Source organism: Emys orbicularis, chromosome 9 (assembly GCF_028017835.1).
Source record: "Emys orbicularis isolate rEmyOrb1 chromosome 9, rEmyOrb1.hap1, whole genome shotgun sequence".
NCBI classification, from domain to species: domain Eukaryota; kingdom Metazoa; phylum Chordata; order Testudines; family Emydidae; genus Emys; species Emys orbicularis.
Genome location: NC_088691.1, coordinates 3,260,008 through 3,282,673, shown reverse-complemented (window position 1 = coordinate 3,282,673; position 22,666 = coordinate 3,260,008). Strand labels below are relative to the sequence as shown.

The window sequence follows — 22,666 nt, the reverse complement described above, 5'->3', positions numbered from 1 at the left end:
ACCAAAAGAAAAAACCTGAACACTACATAAGAACTAGTTCTCCAAGTAACCTGCTCCTATAGCAACGCTCTTAAAGAGAGAGCTCATACAATAATGCAACATCTCGAAGAAACCAGTTACTGTCTTTGGAACAATCTGAATTTCAAGAATGCCCTAAACAGAGTCTGAGCTAACCTGCTGGCTTTACTAAAAAGAGCACTCCTTTAGAATGCTGCCAATGGCTTCAGTCTTAAAAATGACCTTGGTAACATTAAAAACAAAAACAAAAAAATCCCATTTCTGTCTAAAAATTTTGTACCTATTATAGGTCACTAAGTAACATTTAGTAAAACTGAAAAGTAAGCAGAAGAGAGATTTCCCTAACTTTCCTCTAGTTTGTTTATTTTGTGCATTTGACAGCACTTTGTGTATAGATAGTTCTGCTGTTTTGCTAATGGTCACTTCCTGTCTCACGCACTAGCTGAAAACAGCACCCATGCACTACTCATGTACACACTCTTCCTAAAACCTTGATTAGTATTTACCTGTAACAACAGAGCTTCTGTAGCATCAAAATTTTGCCTAGGAGGGCAGCTTTTCTTCCCGAGCACCAGACCAAATGAACAAGTGGCTTGGGGAGAGAAGGAACACATCTGAGAGAGCCCCTACAGGGCCATGGAACATGAGACCCCTATATGGGGCAAAGAATCCCAGAGGCCAAGTGCAACAATAGGAGCAGGAGAGATCCTCTGCCCAGCTCCCTTCACAGGACCCAGAATCCTGGCCTGGGTGAGATAGTAGCGATCTTCTGTCTCAAAGCCAACTCCTGCAGCAAGAGCAGCCAGGCAGAGAGACAAGTATATGGGGGGCGGGAGGGGAGAGAAACGGGGACAGGGGACAGGCAGGAGCATCACTCACTGGGAGATGCAGAGGAAGTGGGAAGGACCACAAGTTTCAGTGTTGTAGTGCTGCCTGCCAAGGTCGATGAAAGGGAAGACACCTGTAGACAACCCAAAGTTGTTGGGGGGCGGCAAGCCCCAGCACATTTTTTTTTTTTTTACTGTGGCTCTGGGACATTCCAAAAGACCTTTCAAAAAACACTGGCAGCAGGATCAGAAAACCTGAATAAAAGCACTGAAAGAAGACCCACAGCGGAATACTGATAAGGTGCTCTATCCACTGCCAAAAAACTTATTAGTCTTTTTTCCAAAAAAATTCAAGTTGACAGGACAGTGCTTCTTTAACTTTGAATTTTCTTAAATTGCGGCTTTCAAAACAATTAAAAGACAGGATAAGACTTTCCCAGTGAACTTGGAGCAATGGTATACATTACCTTTAAATATGATCCATAGTATTTTGTTACATAAGGACTATCACACTGACTTAAGACCGTTATCTCTTGCTGTATGTCCTCTATTTCATCTTCCGCTTCCTCAAGGTCTATGATTTTTATAGCAACCACTTGCTGCGTTCGATTATCAATTCCTTTAAAGACTTCACCAAATGAGCCTTTTCCAATGCGTTCTAATTTTGTGAACAGTTCTTCTGGGTCTGCTCTATAGTTCTAGAAAAAAAGAAAGGAAAGGAAAGATTGTAAACAAGTTGTTTTACTTATTGTCAAAGACCAACCCTCCTCATTCCCCAAAAAGCAGATCATCCACATTCCCCCCCACTAGCATTGGTAAAGTTATGTGGTATTGCTATGCATTAATACATTGTTATCAGAAAATTAAGCTCAACTTCTGTTGACCTACTAAATTACAGTATATCTTGTGCATTAAAGGCAAGGGACTAATCATCTGCTCCTATAAGCAACAGACAGGAAGGAGCCAGCCAGGCAGGAAAATTAACCTCTGAATTTCCCCACAAAGCATCCCCTAAAGTGAAAGGAAGTGTTGGCACTATGTGAATTTCCAACTGTATAGTCATGCAACAGGCTGGGGAAAAAGTCTAGAAGTCCAGGGCAAGTAGAAGTGCTATCATCAATATCTGGGAAAATAAAAAGGGAACTGCCTTCAGGACAGTCTACCACTGCAATGAACTTAAACAAGATCATGCCAATATATGGAACAAAGCACATCTGATGCAGGTAGGATGCATGGCCCAAGTGTATATGTTTCTAGCCTGATCAGGCTATTTTCTACTAGCTTCAAAGGGAACCAGGAACCAAAATCATCATCTCCAGTCTCAGACAGCAGGTAGCAGCAAAGGGGGAGGGATAGCTCAGTGGTTTGAGCATTGGCCTACTAAACCCAGGGTTGTGAGTTCAATCCTTGAGGGGGCCACCTTAGGGATCGGGGGCAAAAATCAGTACTTGGTCCTGCTAGTGAAGACAGGGGGCTGGACTCGATGACCTTTCGAGGTCCCTTCCAGTTCTAGGAGATATAAATATATATGGAGATATACCTTTTTGACTAGACTAGTGCTACTTTGAATGATCACATCTAGATTTCACACAAGGTAGACCACAGCATTACAATGTATACTTGTCTTTGAGATAGTTATTTAGTCTTAGTTCTGAGTCTTTAAACTGGGTGCAAGAGTGACATTTTATATTGCACTTGAGAACAAAACTAAACATACAACCAAGTCACAGACAAACTAAAAAAAACCCAAAAGTAGAAAGCCAGTACAATCACCAAAAACAGAATAAGAAGGATATCTTCAGATAGTCCCAACAACATTTCATTAAGTCAGAATAAGATCACAGTCCAAACACTGGGACAGCCATGTTTTCTTGTCAGTCAACCAAATCTGAAGCATTGGGTGCTTGTGGAAAAGTGACTGGAGACTTTTCTCCTAGCCAGCCATGCACAACTACAGCAGGGCTTCAAGAGATAGTGCTGTGGTGACCAACAACTGCACTGTCTGTTGCTTCTCACATGCTGGAGGCCATTTGGGTGCTCCCATGCGTAGGTGTGACAGTCTTACAGAAAGCATTTAGATGTGGTCGTGAGGCAAAGCCTCTCTCTTTGGTGAACATAGAAATTGCCATAGTGGATCACACCCAAGGCCTGCCTGTTATTATTTATTACCATAAAGCCTATATAGCCCTAGTCATGGACCAGGTCCCCACTGTGCTAGGAGCGGTACAAACACAGAACAAAGATAGATTGTAAACTCTTTGGAGCAGGAACTATAACAGCTAGTCCAGCATCCTGTCTCTGATAGTGGCCAGCAACAGGTGCTTCAGAGGAAGGTGCAAAACCTGCAGTAGGCAGATGTTGTATAATCTGCCTCCCCACAAGAGGTCTCATCCTGGTCCCTAAGGGTATGTCTACACTGCAGCTGGGAGCAAGACTCCCAGCCTGGATAGACAGACTCATGCTAGCAAGACTCAAGTTGGTGTGCTAAGAATAGCTGCAGATTTTGTGGCACCAGTGGAGGCTCAGAAGAGCCACCCAAGCTCAAGCCCACCCCAACCCCTTGGTCCGAGCCTGTGGGGCTAGCCAGAGCCTCTGCCAGTGCCACAACATCCACACAGTTATTTTCAGCTTGCTAGCGCAAGCCCCACTAACACAAGTCTGTCTATCTGGGTTGGGAAGCTCACCCCCAATGGCAGTGTGGACAGAAGCAATCTCTAACTACTAGGGTAAGCCTGAAAGCACGAGGTTTAAAGACAAAATTTTCAGAAGGGATACTAATAATGACAACTCTGGATATTCTTGATATCCCTATAAATGTTCAAACCTTTTTTGAACCTTGCTACATTCTTGGTACACTTCCTATGGCAGTGATTTCCACAGTCCAATTTTTCACACAATGCATATTTCTTTCTTATCAGTTATCAGATTACTATAATATGGAGACTAAGGAATCCATGAAAAGGAGAAAGGAGGCCCCATTTACTCCCATTCAAAACCTCTCTGGATGTTAATAAGGCCATCCTCTGTTGCAGAAGCAACACTAAACCAGAGACCAAGGACTAAGGTGTCAACGGGTAAAATGCTCTGGACAAGCTTCCCATTGAGCCGCTGCCTTAGTTTTCTTCCACACATCACTTTTTACCCCTTTTACTTGGTACATCAAATCACCATCCTCCTCTGATTCACATCCCTCCTGAAAAACTCACTTCTTCAAAGCCTGTCAGCACTAATCCATGACTAAAAATACAGGTGAATCTAAAATTTACAAAGAGATAAAACTGGAGCATGTAAAAATGCATTTCCATTTAGATATAAATTCTGATAGCATCAAAAAGGAGTTTAGCTCTATATTAGATTTAAAAAGCAATTTGCAAGCAGCAGATTTTATAGGGTGACCAGACAGCAAGTGTGAAAAATCGGGATGGGGGTGGGGGGTAATAGGAGCCTATATAAGAAAAAGACCCAAAATTCGTGATTGTCCCTATAAAATCAGGACATCTGGTCACCCTAAGATTTTATCTCCCACTTTGACCAGCTGCAGCCTTATTTCGTATACCCGTATCTTTTCTACCCTCTTATTATTCCGTGGTTTTCTGTCCTTTGTGTCCAAGTTTAGGCTGCAAGTTCCACAGGGCCAGGACATCATCACTATATCTGCCTGTAAAATCCCATGCACTCATCTATTGCTACATGGAATAGGAAGTCCTGTAGTCTGCCTCTTAAATTGGGTTGGTGGTGGTCGTTTGTCTACATGCATATTTCTGTTAGAAATATGGGCTCTCATGCAGGTTTCACAAAGATTTCAGCTCCTTTAAAGTGACTAAGACACGCCGCATTTCTAAAACTCTGTACGGGACCTGTTACTAGGTTGCCACAAAGTATAAGCCAGTATTATCAGTGTAGCCAACTTAGGAAAAGGCTTTAAGTGGCATGTCAGGAACGCTATTTCAAGGACTGCCTTCAGGGCTTCCCATGAGCCACAGTGAAAGTTGTTTGAATATTATTTTTGTTATAATCTGAACCTAAGATAGATATCGTGAGGAAGGAGGAAGTCCAGGCGTTTGAGTAAAGGAATATTTGGTGGATGAAAATGGGTTCAGCGCTTATTCTGAGATTTCAGGGAAGTCCCGTGCCTCATCACTGCTGCTGAAGAGGCATATAAACCGGTTTCCCTATTCTGATGAGAATTGTTCTTTGTCTCCCCCTGCTGGACACAATTATTTGGTCTTGTCATGATGGTAAAACACTGAGTGAACCATAATAACTAGGTCTATATTTCTTTTTAAAAGTACTTGAAAGTACCAAAAAGAGAAATTTGTATCAAGTAAATATGGTGACAGTCAGGAACAACTGATGGTATTCTAGTTGACTGACAGATTTAACCCAGTGATTACCAGGTGTTTTTTTGTAGAGACCCGCTTTGAGTGCACTAGTGTAGTGTACTCAGTCTGCCCAATTTCCTACAAACTGAGACTGGTGACATGAGAAATGAACTGCATTTTATTTTTAACTAAGAAACTGGAACAAGAACACATTAGCTTCCCAGGTGTTGTATTTTGTTTTTTTGTTATAGTTTCCCACCCAATCCATCAAAAAAATTTCTCCTTCCCTTAACTCTCTCCACCTGTTTTCCAGATTGGAGCAGCAGCAGCACCACCACAAAGGGAGAAGGAGAGCCTCAGAAAGAAGTGTGCCAACAGCAGGAGCTGGGAGCCTCCTTCATCTGCTTAGCAGGAGGCAGAAACAGTAGTGGGAGGAACCCCCAAGCCACCTTCCACCCAGCCAGGAGGCAGATAGCTCCTGGTGAAGGTATTTCACTGTATGGCAAGCACTTCTAAGTGTCACAGTCCCTACCATCAGGGGTTTAGCTGTGTACACATGCAGCTTTGAGTCTAATGGATTGGATACCTTACATGAAACAAGCTGGGTTGTCCGCCTAGTACCCAGCAAGCAGGTGTGAATGAGTAAAAGCTACCTCAGATTCCAAGGATTAGGTGGTCATGAAGAATGAATTGCCTACTCATGCCTGGAAGTCGACACTCAAGGTCAAGGATGAGGCACAGTGGCAAGACAGAATAGGAAAACTTGTATTATATTTAGTCTGTGAATAAAAAAATCAATCAATTTTAACCTTGGACTTCTGCATCCAAGCAGGCAGTTTTATGTCACTTGACTATCACAATGCAAATGTTCTCTATTTTATAATTAAGGTTCCATTCATATTTCTATTTCCAGTGGGTTATGTCTAAGATACAAAAGATGTACGTTTTGCACAGGAATATCTGAAGTCTAGATTTCTGGGAAAGTCTCATCTGGTCACAAAATAGTGACACTCACTTGTTTTGTACTCTTGTAACTCAAGAAGAGAGTCTCCGGCAGGGAATCAGTCTATAATGTAAATACTTTAGATATTTTGGAAGAAGAGAGCGGACACAGTACGTTTTAGAACCTGAAAGAGAAAGGAAATAGCCTACGCCTCAGAGCAGTTAGCAGAAGTTTTATTTCGCCCATGAGAGACTGACAGATAGCAAATCCTTTACAGCAGGAAAAGCCGTTTTCCTAACTCCACCAGCTGGAAGGAGACATCAGCCAGTCTGGGCTGCCATATGAGAACACAGAATTCAAGCAGAACTCTGGTGCACAATAGAATTATACACACATTTAAAAAAAATCATCTGATGCCCATTGGCCCAAGAACTAGAGTTGGGTCCATATTAGGGAAGTTGCTGAAAGATTTCCACCAGTGCAACTTCAGGTTCATCTAAACAGACAGCAGACAAACTCCTTCTATAATGAGGCAATCTTCACAAGTCACTTCACCTCTGTGCCTCCGTTTCCCATCTGTAAAACAATGCTGACCCTCTTTTGTGATTGAGGGATGTAAAACTGTATAAATATTACCAGCTCCTTAGTTCACATCTGAGTCTTGTCTGGGCTGAGTCCGTCAGATAACCTACGCCATCCATAACGGAGTTGCAATCACACACTAAGAGCCCCAGTCTTGCATTATGATCCACACAGGTGAAGCAATGAGGTGAATGGAGCTCACCAGTGCTCCCCCTAAGGCATTCAAACGGCAGAACCTGACAAAATGGAGACAGAGCTGGGTGTCACCTGGACATTGGAGGCAATGCAGTAGAATGTGTCTACTATCTCAGTGACCTGACAAACACAGAGCATGAGAGAATCAACACAGAAGCTTGATCACCCAATACTAAGAAGCTCTGTATCACAGACAAGTTTAACACCAGACTGAATGGGTCACAAACCCGAGACTTGATGTACAACTAAAGCTGCCTCACTACAAACCCTTGATAACCTTCCCTCCAAAAAGGGGATTCAAGAGAGTAAAGAGATTGAAGAGACATTAACATCAAGAGATGGTTTCTTCAGTAGAGGATGATCATCATCCTCTTAAGCAATACTTACTCATTGCCCTCAGAGAGGGATCACAAAAATTCCCTTCAATATCAGGCTCAGCACCAGCCAAAAAAAGATAAGGGTCCAGCTTTCTGAAGCTCCCCAGGCACTTTCCAGGATCACTGTGAGCATCACCTGCTGTTTTCCCCCTCCCTCAATAGTGTTATCCTACCACAAAGACATTCACTCTGGATCGAAGTATTCTTATGCATGAAGCAACTTAAATACTTCCACTAATGTTGAATACTTGGTTGTTACCAAGCGGAGACAACCTGGATTAACAAGGCTAGCCATCTGGAACAGTTTAGCTGATCCACATTTTTGCATTTGCTACAGCTGAAGTGAAGAAGTCCTTCTTCCCCTTCAGTACAGCCATGGCATAGAACTTCAAAATTTCCCTATCAGAACCAGTCAGACTCAGCATGAGATTTCTTTCTACTGGCACTCCAGCTGCCTTCCCATGCATTTTAGGGTCAGATCACTTGCATATTATGGTGACCTATGAGGATGAAACACGGGAAGAGACTGCTTAGGAGAGAAGATTATAATATTGTTTTACCAGACCATTAATAGTGTGCAGCTTATCTACAAAACACTGTTCTTCCTCAGAGCCATCTGAAACCCAGACTTGTACCACAAGTAGTCAAGACTTCTACTTTCTGTCTCACAAAAGAGACCTGCCTAGCATCAATCATGCTAGAAAATCTGTTTGGCCTCAGAGATTGTGATCTACTGAATCACCAACACCATTTCCTGAAGTACCTTGGTTTTGCTTCCTCTTGTGGGTGGAGGAGGGCGAACTCCCATCAATCTAGCACTGGCCTGCCTAGACCCTGCTTTTGCTCAGGAGAGTAGACAAGGCAACAGCTGGAGATAGCACAGCTCCAGGCCTCAATGCTTGGAAGCACAGTATTCTGCTTCATTCAGTTATTGCAATTCCAGTATACTGCACTTCAGAGAACAGTTGCTTAATAAGTTTCCCTTCACTGACAGTACATAGAAGTGTGGCGTGGAAGACAACCCACACAACAAATCTCTAAAGGGAAGCAGTCCAAATGAACTAAAATAGCTATCTTCACCAGGTGCACAAGAGTTCAAAGAAGGGAGGTGTCTACACCTACTAACAAGACTACTTGAAATGGACCTGTGAACCATACCGTGGCTAGATGAATCTAGCAACCTTTCCCTATCAACTTGTTAAAAGCAAGAAAAAACAAACAAACAAACAGGAGATTGGTCCTGCTTTGAGCAGGAGGTTGGACTAGATGACCTCCTGAGGTCCCTTCCAATCCTGATATTCTATTCTATGAAACAAACTCACAATAGAATAGAAAAAGCAGCTTCTAGCTTTGGGGTACATTTCTGGAAAAAGTCAAATGCCTCATGATGTAAAGTAAATGTGCCTCCATGCTGCAATCTTTTCTATTTACTTCTCCAAACCTTCTTTCCATGCCTAGCAACTCCTGCTATTACACAATGTTCCAGATGTATGGCCATGCACACTATCACCTTCTTGACAAGCTCCAGAGGAATTCAAGCTCTTAAGCCTCTCCAAGCAACATAAACAGTTGTCAGTAAACAACTAGCTGCTCTCCCGGTCAAAAGTCAATTGACACCAATATATTTATCAAGAAACACAAATGCAAAGGATCTGGGCAATAGTTTTCCACAGTGTTAACCTCATTAATCCTAGATATTAAAGCAGTTCTTAAGCTGATACTTTCAAAAACATTCTAAAATTCAGATCATTACGTGTCCTTTAAAACTCTGACAGCTACTGAAATTCAAGATTTAGAATCATAGAATATCAGGGTGGGAAGGGACTTCAGGAGGTCATTTAGTCCAACCCCCTGCTCAAAGCAGGACCAATCCCCAGACAGATTTTTACGCCAGTTCCCTTGGTTTAGCAGGCCAATGCTCAAACCACTGAGCTATTCCCCCCCCCCCGCCCATGTATATTCATGGCATCTGAGATATTCCTTCTAAATTTCAGTTTGAATTAAATGTATTCATGCTAGATTATAAATTTAATATATTTGGAATACAGTTCTATAATCAAAATGTAATGACTCTTTCACAAGATATTTCTAAACACCAAAAGTCAATTACCCCAATGCTGCTAACCAGGAATGTATTTTGCATAAGCAATGTGTGCCAGAAAAATCAGTTCCTAGTACTACTGGGACCAAGGAATAAAGCACAGGACATTTACCACAGTTTCAGTCCATGCCAATATACATAGAACATGTATGACAGAAGACAGAAGAGGAGGTATAATGTCTAAGAAACTAATTTTTTTTTTTTTAATTAAATTCTCTGGTTTCTACTTCTCTAAAACCCCGGAGAGACAGGTCACAGGTTCTGGTTTTCTTTTTAAAAAGCAGCATTCCTCCTATTATGAAAAAAATCCAACAGTTTATTAAAATGCGCAGTCTAACTTGCAAAGAAATATGATTGTGCGATAATCCCAGCTTGCCAAATTGTTCCCCCTTAGGAAGCAAGCTGATAATCGTGAAGCTTTGTTTCTTCTGGTTCTAGAAGGCTAAAAATTCGGATGGAATTTTCCAACTCTCAATCTTGCTGTCAAATCTTCCCCAGGATTGGGACACTATGGAATCTGGCAGAGTCACAGGTACAAAATGAAAGCCTGCTCTTATTACAGGCCTTGTACTATTTTTCATCACATTTGGAGTAAGAGGAGCCTGAATGTGCATCTTTCATACAGAGAGAATACCATAAGAACCTAACTCATTGGAAGGGGACAGAAACTGACAAATAGTTTGATCTGTGTGCTTAGGTCCAAGTTAGTCATTGTGTTCCTTGCCACTGATCAGGGCAGAAGTAAATAAAATCCATAGGGACACTTTCCACTAAGACCAGGTCTATGCTTGAAAGGCTTTGCTGGTTTAGATATACCAAAATATTATGCGAGCAAAGTGCTTCTCATGTGGACAGGCTATACTAGCAAAACGATACTGGCAAAAACACAGTTTATTTGAGCCCTCCTCACCTTCACCCCCCAAGTAAGTTTGCAAAAGTGTAGTTTTGTCAATATAACCACATGTACGCTAGGGTATTTGCCAGTACAGTTGTGTCTCAAAATCAGACCTCATTACACCCTGACCAATATAGCTACATTGGCAAAAAAGTTTGAAATGTACAACTGGCCTAAGGATGAGACTGAAGAGATCTTCAGCAGAGCTTGGGAGCTCTTTTCTTCATGAGAAGCTTCTCTTTAAGCTCCTTGCATTATGTTAGTATTGTTCACAGAAACAATAGGCCTGGTTAGGCCTCAACTGGAGTATTGTGTCCAGTTCTGGGCACCGCATTTCAAGAAAGATGTGGAGAAATTGGAGAGGGTCCAGAGAAGAGCAACAAGAATGATTAAAGGTCTTGAGAACATGACCTATGAAGGAAGGCTGAAAGAATTGGGTTTGTTTAGTTTGGAAAAGAGAAGACTGAGAGGGGACATGATAGCAGTTTTCAGGTATCTAAAAGGGTGTCATAAGGAGGAGGGAGAAAACTTGTTCACCTTAGCCTCTAAGGCTTTGTCTTCACTACCCGCCGATCCGGCGGGTAGCAATCGGTCTATCGGGGATCGACTTACCGCGTCTAGTGAAGACGCGGTAAAATCGATCCCTGATCGCTCTGCCGTCGACTCCGGAAATCCACCTCAGCAGGAGGCGGCAGCGGAGGCGGCGGCAGCGGTCGACTTTCCCGCGTCCTCACCGCTAGGTAAGCCGACCTAAAATACGCAACTTCAGCTACGGTATTCACGTAGCTGAAGTTGCGTATCTTAGGTCGGACCCTCGCTGTAGTGTAGACCTAGCCTAAGGATAGAACAAGAAGCAATGGGCTTAAACTGCAGCAAGGGAGGTTTAGGTTGGACATTAGGAAAAAGTTCCTAACTGTCAGGGTGGTTAAACACTGGAATAAACTGCCTAGGGAGGTTGTGGAATCTCCATCTCTGGAGATATTTAAGAGTAGGTTAGATAAATGTCTATCAGGGATGGGCTAGACAGTATTTGGTCCTGCCATGAGGGCAGGGGACTGGACTCGATCTCTCGAGGTCCCTTCCAGTCCTAGAATCTATGAAACTAGGTAGGTGATGCATATTTTTTTCTGAGATTTACTTTTCTGTCCATCTGTTCTTTGGGAAAGAATACCGCTCAACTAGAATGTCTCTCTCTCTTCCATTGGTATTAATCAAATTTAGGCATACGGACCATTGATTAGTTCTTCGGATTTTGTAAACTTTTATGACTTTCCAGCGGAACCATCTACCCTTCCCCTTCCAAGATTGTTCATGTGCAGACTTGATAATGTTGCTATAAGCAAAGTAGAGATGAAATCCGAGTTCCTGTGTGCTGTGGCAGTGAAGTATGGGCTTGCTGGTGCTCCTGTTCCGTGTTAAGTCCCAAGATCACCCCTCCCATTCACTCCCACCGTACACAGGTGGGAAAGACTGTCTCAGGAGCCCACCTTGGAAGGGAAAGCAACTTGCTTTCAATTCTGCTTCCCTGAAGATATCATTTGAGAAGGTTCTTCCTCCAGGGGATAGGGGTCTTTGCTCCTTGGCACAAGTTTAGTGGAACTCCCTCTTAGGCCGTAAAGAATTTTTACCCTATTGCAGCCTCAGAGGTCAAGTATGAGCCAGGCCACCTATGTGATATGATGCATCACCATCTACGAGCTATAAATACTGCCTTCCAAATGTTCTACTCAATTATGTCAGCTCCATGGCTGTCAAGTTAATTCCTTCCTGCCTCAACCCACCTTAAAGTTGTGGATACAGGTTTACCACTAATGTTCTGCACACAAAAAAAATCCATTTAGCAAAGCAGAATAAGGACAGTTCGTAAAGGAGTGCAATCTAAAATACTTTTAAGAAGCTAGCAGCTGTTAAGTTGCCATAAAGCCTTCCAGGATGGAAGAATTTCCAGTAAAGTATGACAGATATTGTTATTATTTGTATTACTGCAGCACCTAAAAGCCCGAGTCATGGCCCAGGACCCCATTGTGGTAGGTGCTGTACAGACACAGAACAAAGACAGTCCCCTGCCCCAAGGGGCTTACAGTCACACTTTTACTACGTATCCAAAGTTCTCCCTTTCCTTCTAGAGAGCTCACAATGCTGCATTTGTGATGACAAATTGAAGTCATAAGCAGAAGTATACACTGCAAAAAATCTAGCAGGGAAATAGGGCTTTGGGTATCGTGTAAACAAAAACGCTGGAAGTTGTCAAGTCTGCTCAAGTTTCTAGGTTCCTCATTAACAGAAAAGTATTTATTTCTAGACTTAAATAATTTAAGTCTACATCTCCATGTTGAGGATGTGTTTTCATATATTTTCGAGTCAGTCACTTAAAATAATCTGTTTAAAAGCAGGAAGCAGCTGTATGTAAACAATACCTCAGATATCACCTCAAGCAATCCAGGAAGAACAAAATGAAAATGTAACCTCATACAATAATTCTGAACATTCCCAAGAACAGTATGAAAAAATTAAATGGTAAAGTTGATAAATGTGGGCCTTCAACTTCAGCAACGCGAGCTCAATCCTGAAATATGCAGAACACCCTCTACTCCCATTCGAATTAACAGGAGTTGAAGGTGCCTAGCTACTTGCAGGAACTGACAGAATAGAAGCTAAATGCCTGCAGCCAGTGGCCCAGATCTTTGTATGTGACGGAGAAATCCAAAGAGCAACTCAAGATGGAGAAGGGTGGGAAGTTGTGCAGACAAAGGTCACTTAAACCACCACTGCACTTCCCCAATCATATGCAGATCTAGTTCCCTAATGTGAGCTGTAACAGTCCAAGAGACTGTTCTAACTTGCACCATATGCCAAAGCCAGCAATAGGTGGATACAGCAGTAGGGAATGGCCAGGATACAAGGAAGCGCCAGTCATGTCTGGTTTCTCCCAGTCATTCCCCCTTACACCAGAGTGTGCATAGTCCCACACAATTTATGCGCCATGACTAGGAGACAATCCAAAGCATTTCCCTATGCTGGGGCAGCTGGCCATGAGAGGATCTCTCCAGCTTTAGGGCTGCCCTGTGCTCACAGTGTGGAAAAAGCATCTGTTGCACAGCCCGGGATCAGGCCCAATATTCCAGTTCAGCGATGGCCAAGTACTGAGATACAAGGTGGTAAGCCTTTACATATTAAATTAATTACCAAGCATGCTTGTATCATTTGAGATACAGTCTTAGATCACTGGTTGTATTAAGTTCAGCAACATGCAGCTACAGCCTTGCTTTTGCCTTTCCCAGTTCTCAATTTCCCTGTCTTTCAGGTATTTCTTTTCAGCCATGTTTTGTTGTTGTTTATGGAGGGAGAGTATTTTAACCAAGAGAAGTTCTTAAAATCTTAGCTGCACGACGCATTCCAACGCAATGCCACAAAGCTTTATTTGCACAGAGAAATATTGACTGAAGGATCATACCTGTTAAGACAGTGAATAGAAAGAGCATAAGGTGGCTGGAGTTCATGCAATCCATCACTTTCCCTGAAAAGAACATCTGTGAGAGTGAGGTTGTGAATAAGAGCAGAAAGAGTTTGCCAACAGTGTTATGCCAGCAAAGTCTCCCAGTGTAGATGCAACTTATTCTGGCAAAAGAATTATTTTGCCAGTACAGCTCATACCAGTTCCCTCAATGAAATAAACTATTCTGGCTAAATGACTTTTTGCCAATACAACTTCAGCTACACTTGGGCTTTTGCCAGCATAGTTATGACAGTCAGGGCTGTGAATTTTTTTTCACATTCTGAACAGACATAGCTATGCCGGAAAAACTTAAGTGTAGACCAGGTCCTAATCTTCTTCAAAGCCTTGACTGGCTAATATTCCAACCTCTCTGCTTCCCTTCTTCTAGCAACTTCCCAATATACAGTAAAAGCTGTTTTATCTGGCACTTCACCAACTGGAAAGCTCTATAAACCGGCATTTCGGATCTTCATTGAAATTCCGGTTTATAGCCCGGTTAGCGCAAGGCTGGCAGCGGGTTGGTACGCGGGAGAGGGTGTGGGGTGCCAGATCCAGGGGGTACTCACTGTGGGCAGCTCCCCGTCTCAGCTGCTCCTAGGCAGAGGCGCAGCAGGCGGCTCTGTGTGCTGCCTCCGCCCACAGGCGCTGCCCCCACAGCTCCCATTGGCCGCGGTTCCCAGCCAATGGGAGCTGCGGAGCTAGCACTCGGGGTGGGGTGGGGGCAGTGCGCAGAGCCGCCTAGCCGCGCCTCCGCCTAGGAGCAGCCGGCACAGCCTGCCACCCGAGGTGAGCGCCCCCCTGGATCCAGCACCCCCTCTCACGCCCCCACCCGCTGCCCTGAGCTCCCTCCCGCACCCAAACTCCCTCCCAGAGCCCGCAGTCTACATCCCTTCCCGTGCCACAATCCCCAGCCCATCACCCCCTCCCGCATCCAAACTCCCTCCCTCTTGGTTAACCGGCATTTTTCACTTACTGCCCCCCCCCCACCATCCACCCAGCATGCCGGATAAAACAGCTTTTACTGTATTGTGTTCCTGTTCTTAAAAAGAAGCTGGACGTGGGATATCAGCTGCCCTTTTTTAAGATATATATTTAAGAAAAGTGTAAGGATATAAATTTTATAAAACACGGGTTAACTACTCAAACTACCCCGTCCACATACAGGCAATAGGGAGAAAGCTAGACTTCTGCTCAGAACAATGTTTAATTAAGTACGCAATACACTCTGTATGGCTGCCTTGCAGATCTTCCAAAGCAGAACGATCTTGAAACTAGCTGCTGTCACTGGCACTTCAGAGAATGGCCTTTTCCCTCCTAGATGGCTTTCAAGTCAATATCATCGAAGACTAGCAAACAGAAATGCAAGGAAACAACCATTCCAAAATGTCTCAGATACAGGCTGATCTAATGAAACCAAAAGCTGGATGCATCTTCCAAGCCTTATAAAAACTGGGTATCAAACTCTCACAAGATTCCTTCTGAGAGTAGTGTCCAAATACCATCTTGTTCACTCTGTTGACTTGACAATACTTCCCACACCCCGCCCAGAAAAGCGATTACATTTTCTGGATTTTTAGATGTCTCCTGGGTTTTATTTGAAACAGAAATCCCCTTCTAATGTAGGTGTGATCAGGTACCAGAGCTTGTAGTTCACCTACACTGAGACATTACTCAAAAACAAGGTTTAGAAGATTTTATAAAATGCTTCCAGAAGTGCAAAAAGTTTTGCCAATTTGGTTAGAGAACTAAATTGCCCATGTGTCTATATTTGTGACATGCCTAGTACAATAGAGCTCCAATACAAATTGGAAACTTTGGCTGCTGCTATAAGAAGTCACTATGATATTTCTCTGTGGCTGCCTAATACATAGTTCCAGATATAGCAAGCCACTGATAAAACCAATAACTAGAAACAAAAAGCAATCTGATCTCTCTCATTACTGACAGTCAAAGCTGAATGTTCAGTGACGTGGTAGTAATCTATTATCTGTATCTTACAGCAAGCATGGGAAGGACTGTCTGTGGCTAAAGCACACCATGTGATTCGTAGCAGCATCAGGGTTAGAACCCAGACTTCTTAGGTGACCACAGTGGGCATATCTACATGGGGATAATAGCCCCTCAGCATGACTGCAGACAGCCCGGGTCAGCTGACTTGGGTTCAGCTGCAGGGCTAAAAATTGCTGTGTAGACATTTTATCTTTAGGTTTTTTATCCCCATGTAGACATGCCCAGTGTTTTGTGCCTCCATTACTTGCCTAAGTGGAGAGAATGCCCATGTTACAGGGTCATTGGTAGGTTTAGTGTATTCATGTTTAAAACATCCTGTGCACCTCATATCTAGAGCACTTTTTAAGTACACCTCTACCCCGATATAACGCTGTCCTCAGGAGCCAAAAAAATCTTACTGCGTTATAGGTGAAACCGCATTATATCGAATTTGCTTTGATCCGCCGGAGTGCACAGCCCCGCTCCCCCGGAGCACTGCTTTACCGCGTTATATCCGAATTCGTGTTACATCGGGTCGCGTTATATCCGGGTAGAGGTGTATTGTAAAACAGAAATTAAACTATGTCTCAGAGATTAACTACCTGCATTGAAGTTATGACAGCATGAACTGAAGATAGATTTAAGATTCACCAAATCACTACAGTCCAATTTAAGCACCTAGGTGACCCTGAAAATACCCGCAACAACTCCTGAGCCCCAATTGAGCATATCCACATCTTTGAATAAAGGTAAAAAATGAGAGACCAGTATCAAAATGAACATTCATGTAAAGGACTTCCCCCACTCTAAATGAAAGAAAACAGCAATTTTCAGGTCTAAAAGAGTAGTGCAATTCTACTGTGAAGAATGGTTCTAAATCTTACTCAGATCTGTTCCTTGCATATATATTTAGTCAGACTTTTTTAAGACGCGCTAAAGTATTTTTACTGCTTTTTTACTTCTCTTTGCACAACACAGCTAACATACCTGAGAGACATGGATTCTATTCCTTTCAAAAAAATGTTTACTGAGTTGCAATTATTTACAGTTGTGCAAACACACTGTGCAATGGGATTGCACAGATGTCACTGAATGCATAATTTGAAGGCAATGGATTATACAGGTATAAATCTAAGATCCCTCTCCTGCATCATGACCAGTAAAGAACCCATCCTGACTCGTAGAACCAGGGTGAAAACTGCAAATTTTTCTTGTGAACAATACACATTTGACATTAAAGTCACATTTAAGGCTGTAACTGCCATTAACAAGGATGAGTAGATATTTTGGTTGTAAGTAACTAGCATCCTTCTGTTATAAATTAAACTGACCCTTCACAATATTAAGTTGTTCTACTAAGGAGCAGCAGAAAAGGTAAGAACAAAGCCTCTCTGAAGAAAACACAAGAGCTTTACTGTTGTCTATTTGAAGCACTCCAGAGAACATATTCAAATTGACAATGTGTAAGCACAGGGAAAGAACCACCTATTAGGTACACAGCACTTAGAACACTGGTCCAAAGACAGCAAGCTGGCGGCAGTGAAAGAGAGCAGAAAGGAGAGTCAAGCTGCCCTTCCTCCCATCATTCCCCAACTAGCTTCCAGACCCACCAGGCATCCTCCTCTCTAAGGACACCACACAGGTCAGGAGCTCCCCAATTCTCTTTGTTTCTGTATGCATTATGATATATTCTTTAAATACAGGTTTCCACAGGACCACTACTTTAATGCTTTCCAAGGGCCACAGGACCTTGTTAAATGTACAACGTTGCTGCACCAGGAAGCAGAACTAAGGTTGCATGAACAATAGTAACTCTGGCGTTTCTACCTTTCAAGTGCTTGACTTTGCAACCTAATGACATTCATTTAATGTGGGTCTTTTGTATGTAATTTCCTATCTTTTTTTAAAAAAGATCGTGTTAAACATTGTACCCATCTTAGGGCAAACAACCTCTGGTCTTCTAGGCTCACATCATCTTCTTCCAAAGGTGGATGATTTTAAAATAAATTATACGCTTTCCACAGCAAGTGTGGCCTAGCCATGTTTTCTGGCTTCACGCCACGTTTCTGCTGCAGTGAGACACAGATGGCTGTTCGGCAACCAGATCTGAGATCCAACCTACTCAGAGCTATGTGCGCTGGCCTTTGGATCGCTCGGCAGACAGTGGGGATCCTGAGCAAGCGAGCTCTGCTTTACTGTCACTTCTGGCCATAAAGGGGCTCTACATACTGGAGAACTCTGTTTTCACTGAGACAACTGTAGTCACAGAAGAACTCCACTGTTTCAAAACTCTACTGATGACAACCTACCACTGTTTTCTTAAAATGAGCAGCGCACTCAAGGCTGCTCTCGGAACTTCAGGGGAAGATAAAACTTTTCTGACCTTTCTAGAGTAGATACATGTTATTATTGGCTGCAAACTGGGGTCATGAAAGGGGTATTTCTGTTTCCAGCCCCAAATCACTCTCTAGCCCCAAATTATTTTTCCATCTTGGCAGTAGAGGAAGGAGAGATTTGGGGAGCAGCAGAAAGTGACCAAAAACAAAAGGCAGAAGGATCAGCCTACCTCAAAAAAACAAACAAACCCCATTTCTTTAGAGACGAGCAAGACCCCCAACCCCCCCAACACACACAAATGACTCTTAACTGCTTTTGCTTGTACAGTGTGCACTAGATAGAAAGAAGGCAGTGGCAAGGAGAGGCGTTTTGACACGGGGCATATTCTTAGTAATGATTTGACTTTGAATTTTAACAGAAATATAAGTTGACACCAACATGTAAAAAAAAAAAAGAAAGGAAGATATCTATTCATTATCTTTTTTATTAATCTAGACCTATGACATCTCCTCTACTGCTCAGATGCTGCTGACCTCAGATCATGGACCTTGAACATTCATATCTTAAGGAAAGTACTGCCTGGTAGTTGAACCAGTGGAATGAAAAACATGCAAATGATACTGTTGGATCTTTATCGTGATTTAGAATGGATTAATTTAGTAACAGTATTGTACAGCTAAAAAAAGTTAACTGCCCTTTATTGTTTCAGACCTCAGCCTGGTCTAAATCCAATGACAGATTCCTCCACACTAGCGTTTAAACCTGGTTCTCAGTTTCTTACAGAATGCAGCAAATTGTTCTCTTCCAAAACAAAATTAATCTCATTTGTTGAATGTTGTAGAACAAAAGGATGTTTAAACAGTTAAGTTACCTAACTCGATGGACAATCTGAACACTATAGCACCAAGCAGAAGTCTGAAGAGGAGAGAACTGTTGTCTGTAATTGCTCTCATTATTGGAGGGCATTTGCATTATTCTCTCCATTTTATGCCCTACTTTCAAAATCCCACTGTACTGAGAGATTACAGAAGCCACTTCTACTAGCAAAGGCAGATAAAAGGAAAAATGATGCATGGAACAGTAAGTCTGCCTTTTACTTTTAACAGCAACATATTTCCTTTCAGCTGGCAGACGGTGCTTATCGGTTCACAAGACGGTTTCTTTTACTTTTGCCCCACCCTTCAAATCCAAGAGACAGCAGCATTGAAGCCTTGCCAATAAGAAAAAACTACACAGTCATGACATGTATGCAATATTTTCTGAATACTTAAGAGGTTTAAGTTTCAGCAGTAAAATGGCTATTGCTACATGAAGAAAAGTGTCTCTACAGGCAGACATGTTACTTTAGAAGACATTTTATCAGTCTTTTTATAGGAAAAGACTTAAAATATTATTATATACAGATTTTCTTCCTTACATAAAATGTAGTGCATGCCATAGAATCCAATTAGAAAATCAGCTTTGTAGTTTAACAGTTCACAACCTGGACTCTGGCCATGAGAATCAGGGGTGGCTCTATGTTTTTTGCCGTCCCAAGCACAGCTGTCAGGCGGCTTTCGGCGGCGCGCCTGCGGGAGGTCTGCCGGTGCCGCACCTTCAGCGTCCCTGCCGCCGAATTGCCACCAAAGCCGCGGGACCAGCGTACCTCCCGCAGGCACGCCGCCGAAAGCCACCTGCCTGCCGCCCTCACAGCAACCGGCAGGCCACCCTCTGGGGCTTGCCGCCCCAGGCATGCGCTTGCTGCGCTGGTGCCTGGAGCCGCCCCTGATGAGAATATAGGAGTATAAGCACAACTGTCTTTACTGATCCTCAGTATTTAAAGGCCCATCTTCTTAGCGTATGTGCAAAGTGCCTCAGGTGGCACGTGACCAGGATTCATCACCGAATTTGGTCAGTTAGTTGAATCATTAGCTTCCCCGGTGCAGGCCAGGTACTGATGGGGAGTGTGATGTGAATGCTGATCCATGCCCCCTGAAAAAACTGTTACCTACCGTCTGTAACTGTTCTTTGAGATGTGTTGCTCATTGTCCATTCCAATGTAGATGTGTGCGCACCCACATGCGCAGGGTCGGCTACGGTGCCTCCTTGAGTGCCGCACTCATGCGTTGGTATATCAGGCGCCACCGACCCTATGCCCTCTCAGACTGGGTCCCTGATGTGCGGGTAGAGGTGCTCGAGATCCTTGAGGAACCTGGCAATCATGTCATGAGCAGAAACAGACCTGCCCTCGAACGGTGGATGAAAAGCCGAAATAGCAGCCAGATAGACCTTAATGGACAAAAGGGACAGACCTTGGAGCTTGAGGTGCAGAAGGTAGTCCAGAATCAACCGCAGCAAAGCCCACTTGGGCCAAATGTCTTTATTTGAGGTCCAGTACATAAACCACCTACACTTGGCCGTGTAGGTCGCTCTAGTGGAGAGCTTTCTGCTGCCCAGAAAGACTTGCTGGACTCCAGCTGAGCACTCCTGCTCCTCCGGCATTTAGCCATGCAGCAGCCAAGCTGTCAGGTGCAATGCTGCCAGGTTCGGGTGCAGGAGGGCACCGCGATTCTGGGACAACAAATCTGGCCGGAGCGGTAGCTGTAATGGAGCAGCCGCCAAGAGATCCAGCAGTGTGCTGAACGTTGGCGCGGCCAAGCCGGTGCTATGAGGATCACCTTCGTCCTGTCCCGCTTGATCTTCATGTGGATCAATGGAACTGGGAGAAAGGCATACATTAGAGCCCCCGACCACAGGAGCAGAAAAGCATCCAACAGAGAGCCTCTGTCGGACCCCCGAAAGGAGCAGAAGATGTGGCATTTCCTGTTGTGCCTGGACGCAAAAAGGTCTACCTGGGGAGTACCCCACCAGTGAAAGATGATGCTGACCACCTTCAGATGGAGAGACCACTCGTGGCGAGACGAGAAGGTCCTGCTGAGGCAATCCACCAAAGCGTTCCTGGCCCTGGGGAGGTGCGCAGCTACAAGATGGATGCCATGTTGCTTCTTGGCAAAGGGCAGACAATTTGGCTCCGCCTTGCTTGTTGATATAGAACATAGCTGCTGTATTGTCAGTCAGGACCTGGACCACTCTGCTCTTTAAGTGAGGTAGGAAGGTGTGGCAGGCCAAGCGGCCCGCTCTGAGCTCCTTGATATTGATGTGTAGTGAACAATCGAGGCAGGACCAACGACCTTGCGTGATGAGATTGCCTAGGTGGGCTCCCCACTCTAGGTCCGAAGCATCGGAGACTAGGGTAACCAACGGTGTGTGTGTGTGTGGGGGGGGACCTGCAAACGGGATTCCCTCCAGCACCAATGCACGGTTTTGCCACCATGCAAGTGATGACAGAATGTGGTCCAGGATCTTGACTACACAGTCCATGCGCTGTCTGTTGGGGATGCAGACCGATGCCAACAACGCCTGCAGCAGCCTGAGGTGGAGTCACGCATACTGAACCACGTAAGTACAGGCTGCCATGTGGCCCAACAGCCGCAGACACATATGAGCAGTGGTGATACGCTGAGCTTGATTTCACGAGATCAGGTCTGCCATGGCCCGGAACCGGGTCTCGGGGAGGAAAGCCCTGGCCCAGGGAGAGTCGAGGACTGCTCCAATTAACTCTATGTGCTGCGTCGGGACTAAGATTGACTTTGTCTCATTTATTAACAGCCCCAGGTCACAACAGGTGGAGCAAACCAGGTTGAGAGGACACAGTACCTGATCCCGGGATCGGCCTTTTAACAACCAGTCGGGAGGTCCTGAAGGGTAGCCTGCATCTCCTGGGACAGCCCGGAGGACTGTAACCAGGATCTGCACCTCATGACAACTGCAAAGGTGACCACCCTGGCCGCCAAGTCCGTAGCAACCCAGGCCATCTGGAAGGCGCCTCTCGTCACCGCTGTCCACTAAGGTAGCAAACTCCTGGGCTTGGTCCTGTGGAAGGCCCTCCTTGAATTTGCTGATGGAGTCCCACAAGTTGAAGTTGTACCTGCCTAGTGGGGCCTGATGGTGAGACACCTGAAACTGCAGGCTGGCCACTGAATAAATTTTCCTGCCAAACAAAGTCCAGTCTCTTGGCATCTTTATTTTTGGGTGTGCCACTGGCCTGGCCCTTTCATTGATGGCAGACACTACCAGGGACTTTGCCGGGACTAATATTTGTTTCCACTTTCTTGGAGGTAGGTGGAATGGAAGGGGGGTCTGCCACACAGACTTGGCAATTTTCAGGACCCCTGGGTGGACGAGCAATGTGACCTGGGCCAGGGGGGAGGGTATGACATTGAAGAGGTCCCCGCTAGCTCTTAACCTCCAAGTTCAGGTTAGCAGCCACTCTTTAGAGCAGGGCCCGGTGCTCTTTGAAGTCATTGGGGGGGGGGGTGATCACTTGCTAGGGGCCCACTACCGCCTAGTCCAGAGATGACTGTACCACGGGGGGAGGGACGGCTCCCCTTGCCTGCCAGGGGATGGCTCCTTGGGCATCGGGGCCCGCTGCGACGCTCCTGCATCGGACTCGGCACAGTGCTCTGGTGCCGGCTGAGCCGGAGGCAATTTGTCCGATGCTGCCTGAGAGGAACGGTGGGTGTACGAGACCAGCATGACAGGTAC

At 44.4% G+C, this 22,666-nt stretch overlaps 1 protein-coding gene across 1 annotated transcript in view; it reads right to left on the bottom strand.

The window, feature by feature from the left end:
- STK26 (serine/threonine kinase 26) overlaps positions 1-22,666 on the bottom strand; it is a 57,569-nt gene that overhangs the window by 19,989 nt on the left and 14,914 nt on the right. The window contains exon 2 of the mRNA XM_065410252.1: positions 1,313-1,543. Coding sequence (XP_065266324.1) covers positions 1,313-1,543 — 231 coding nt within the window. The remainder of the gene's footprint in view (positions 1-1,312; positions 1,544-22,666) is intronic.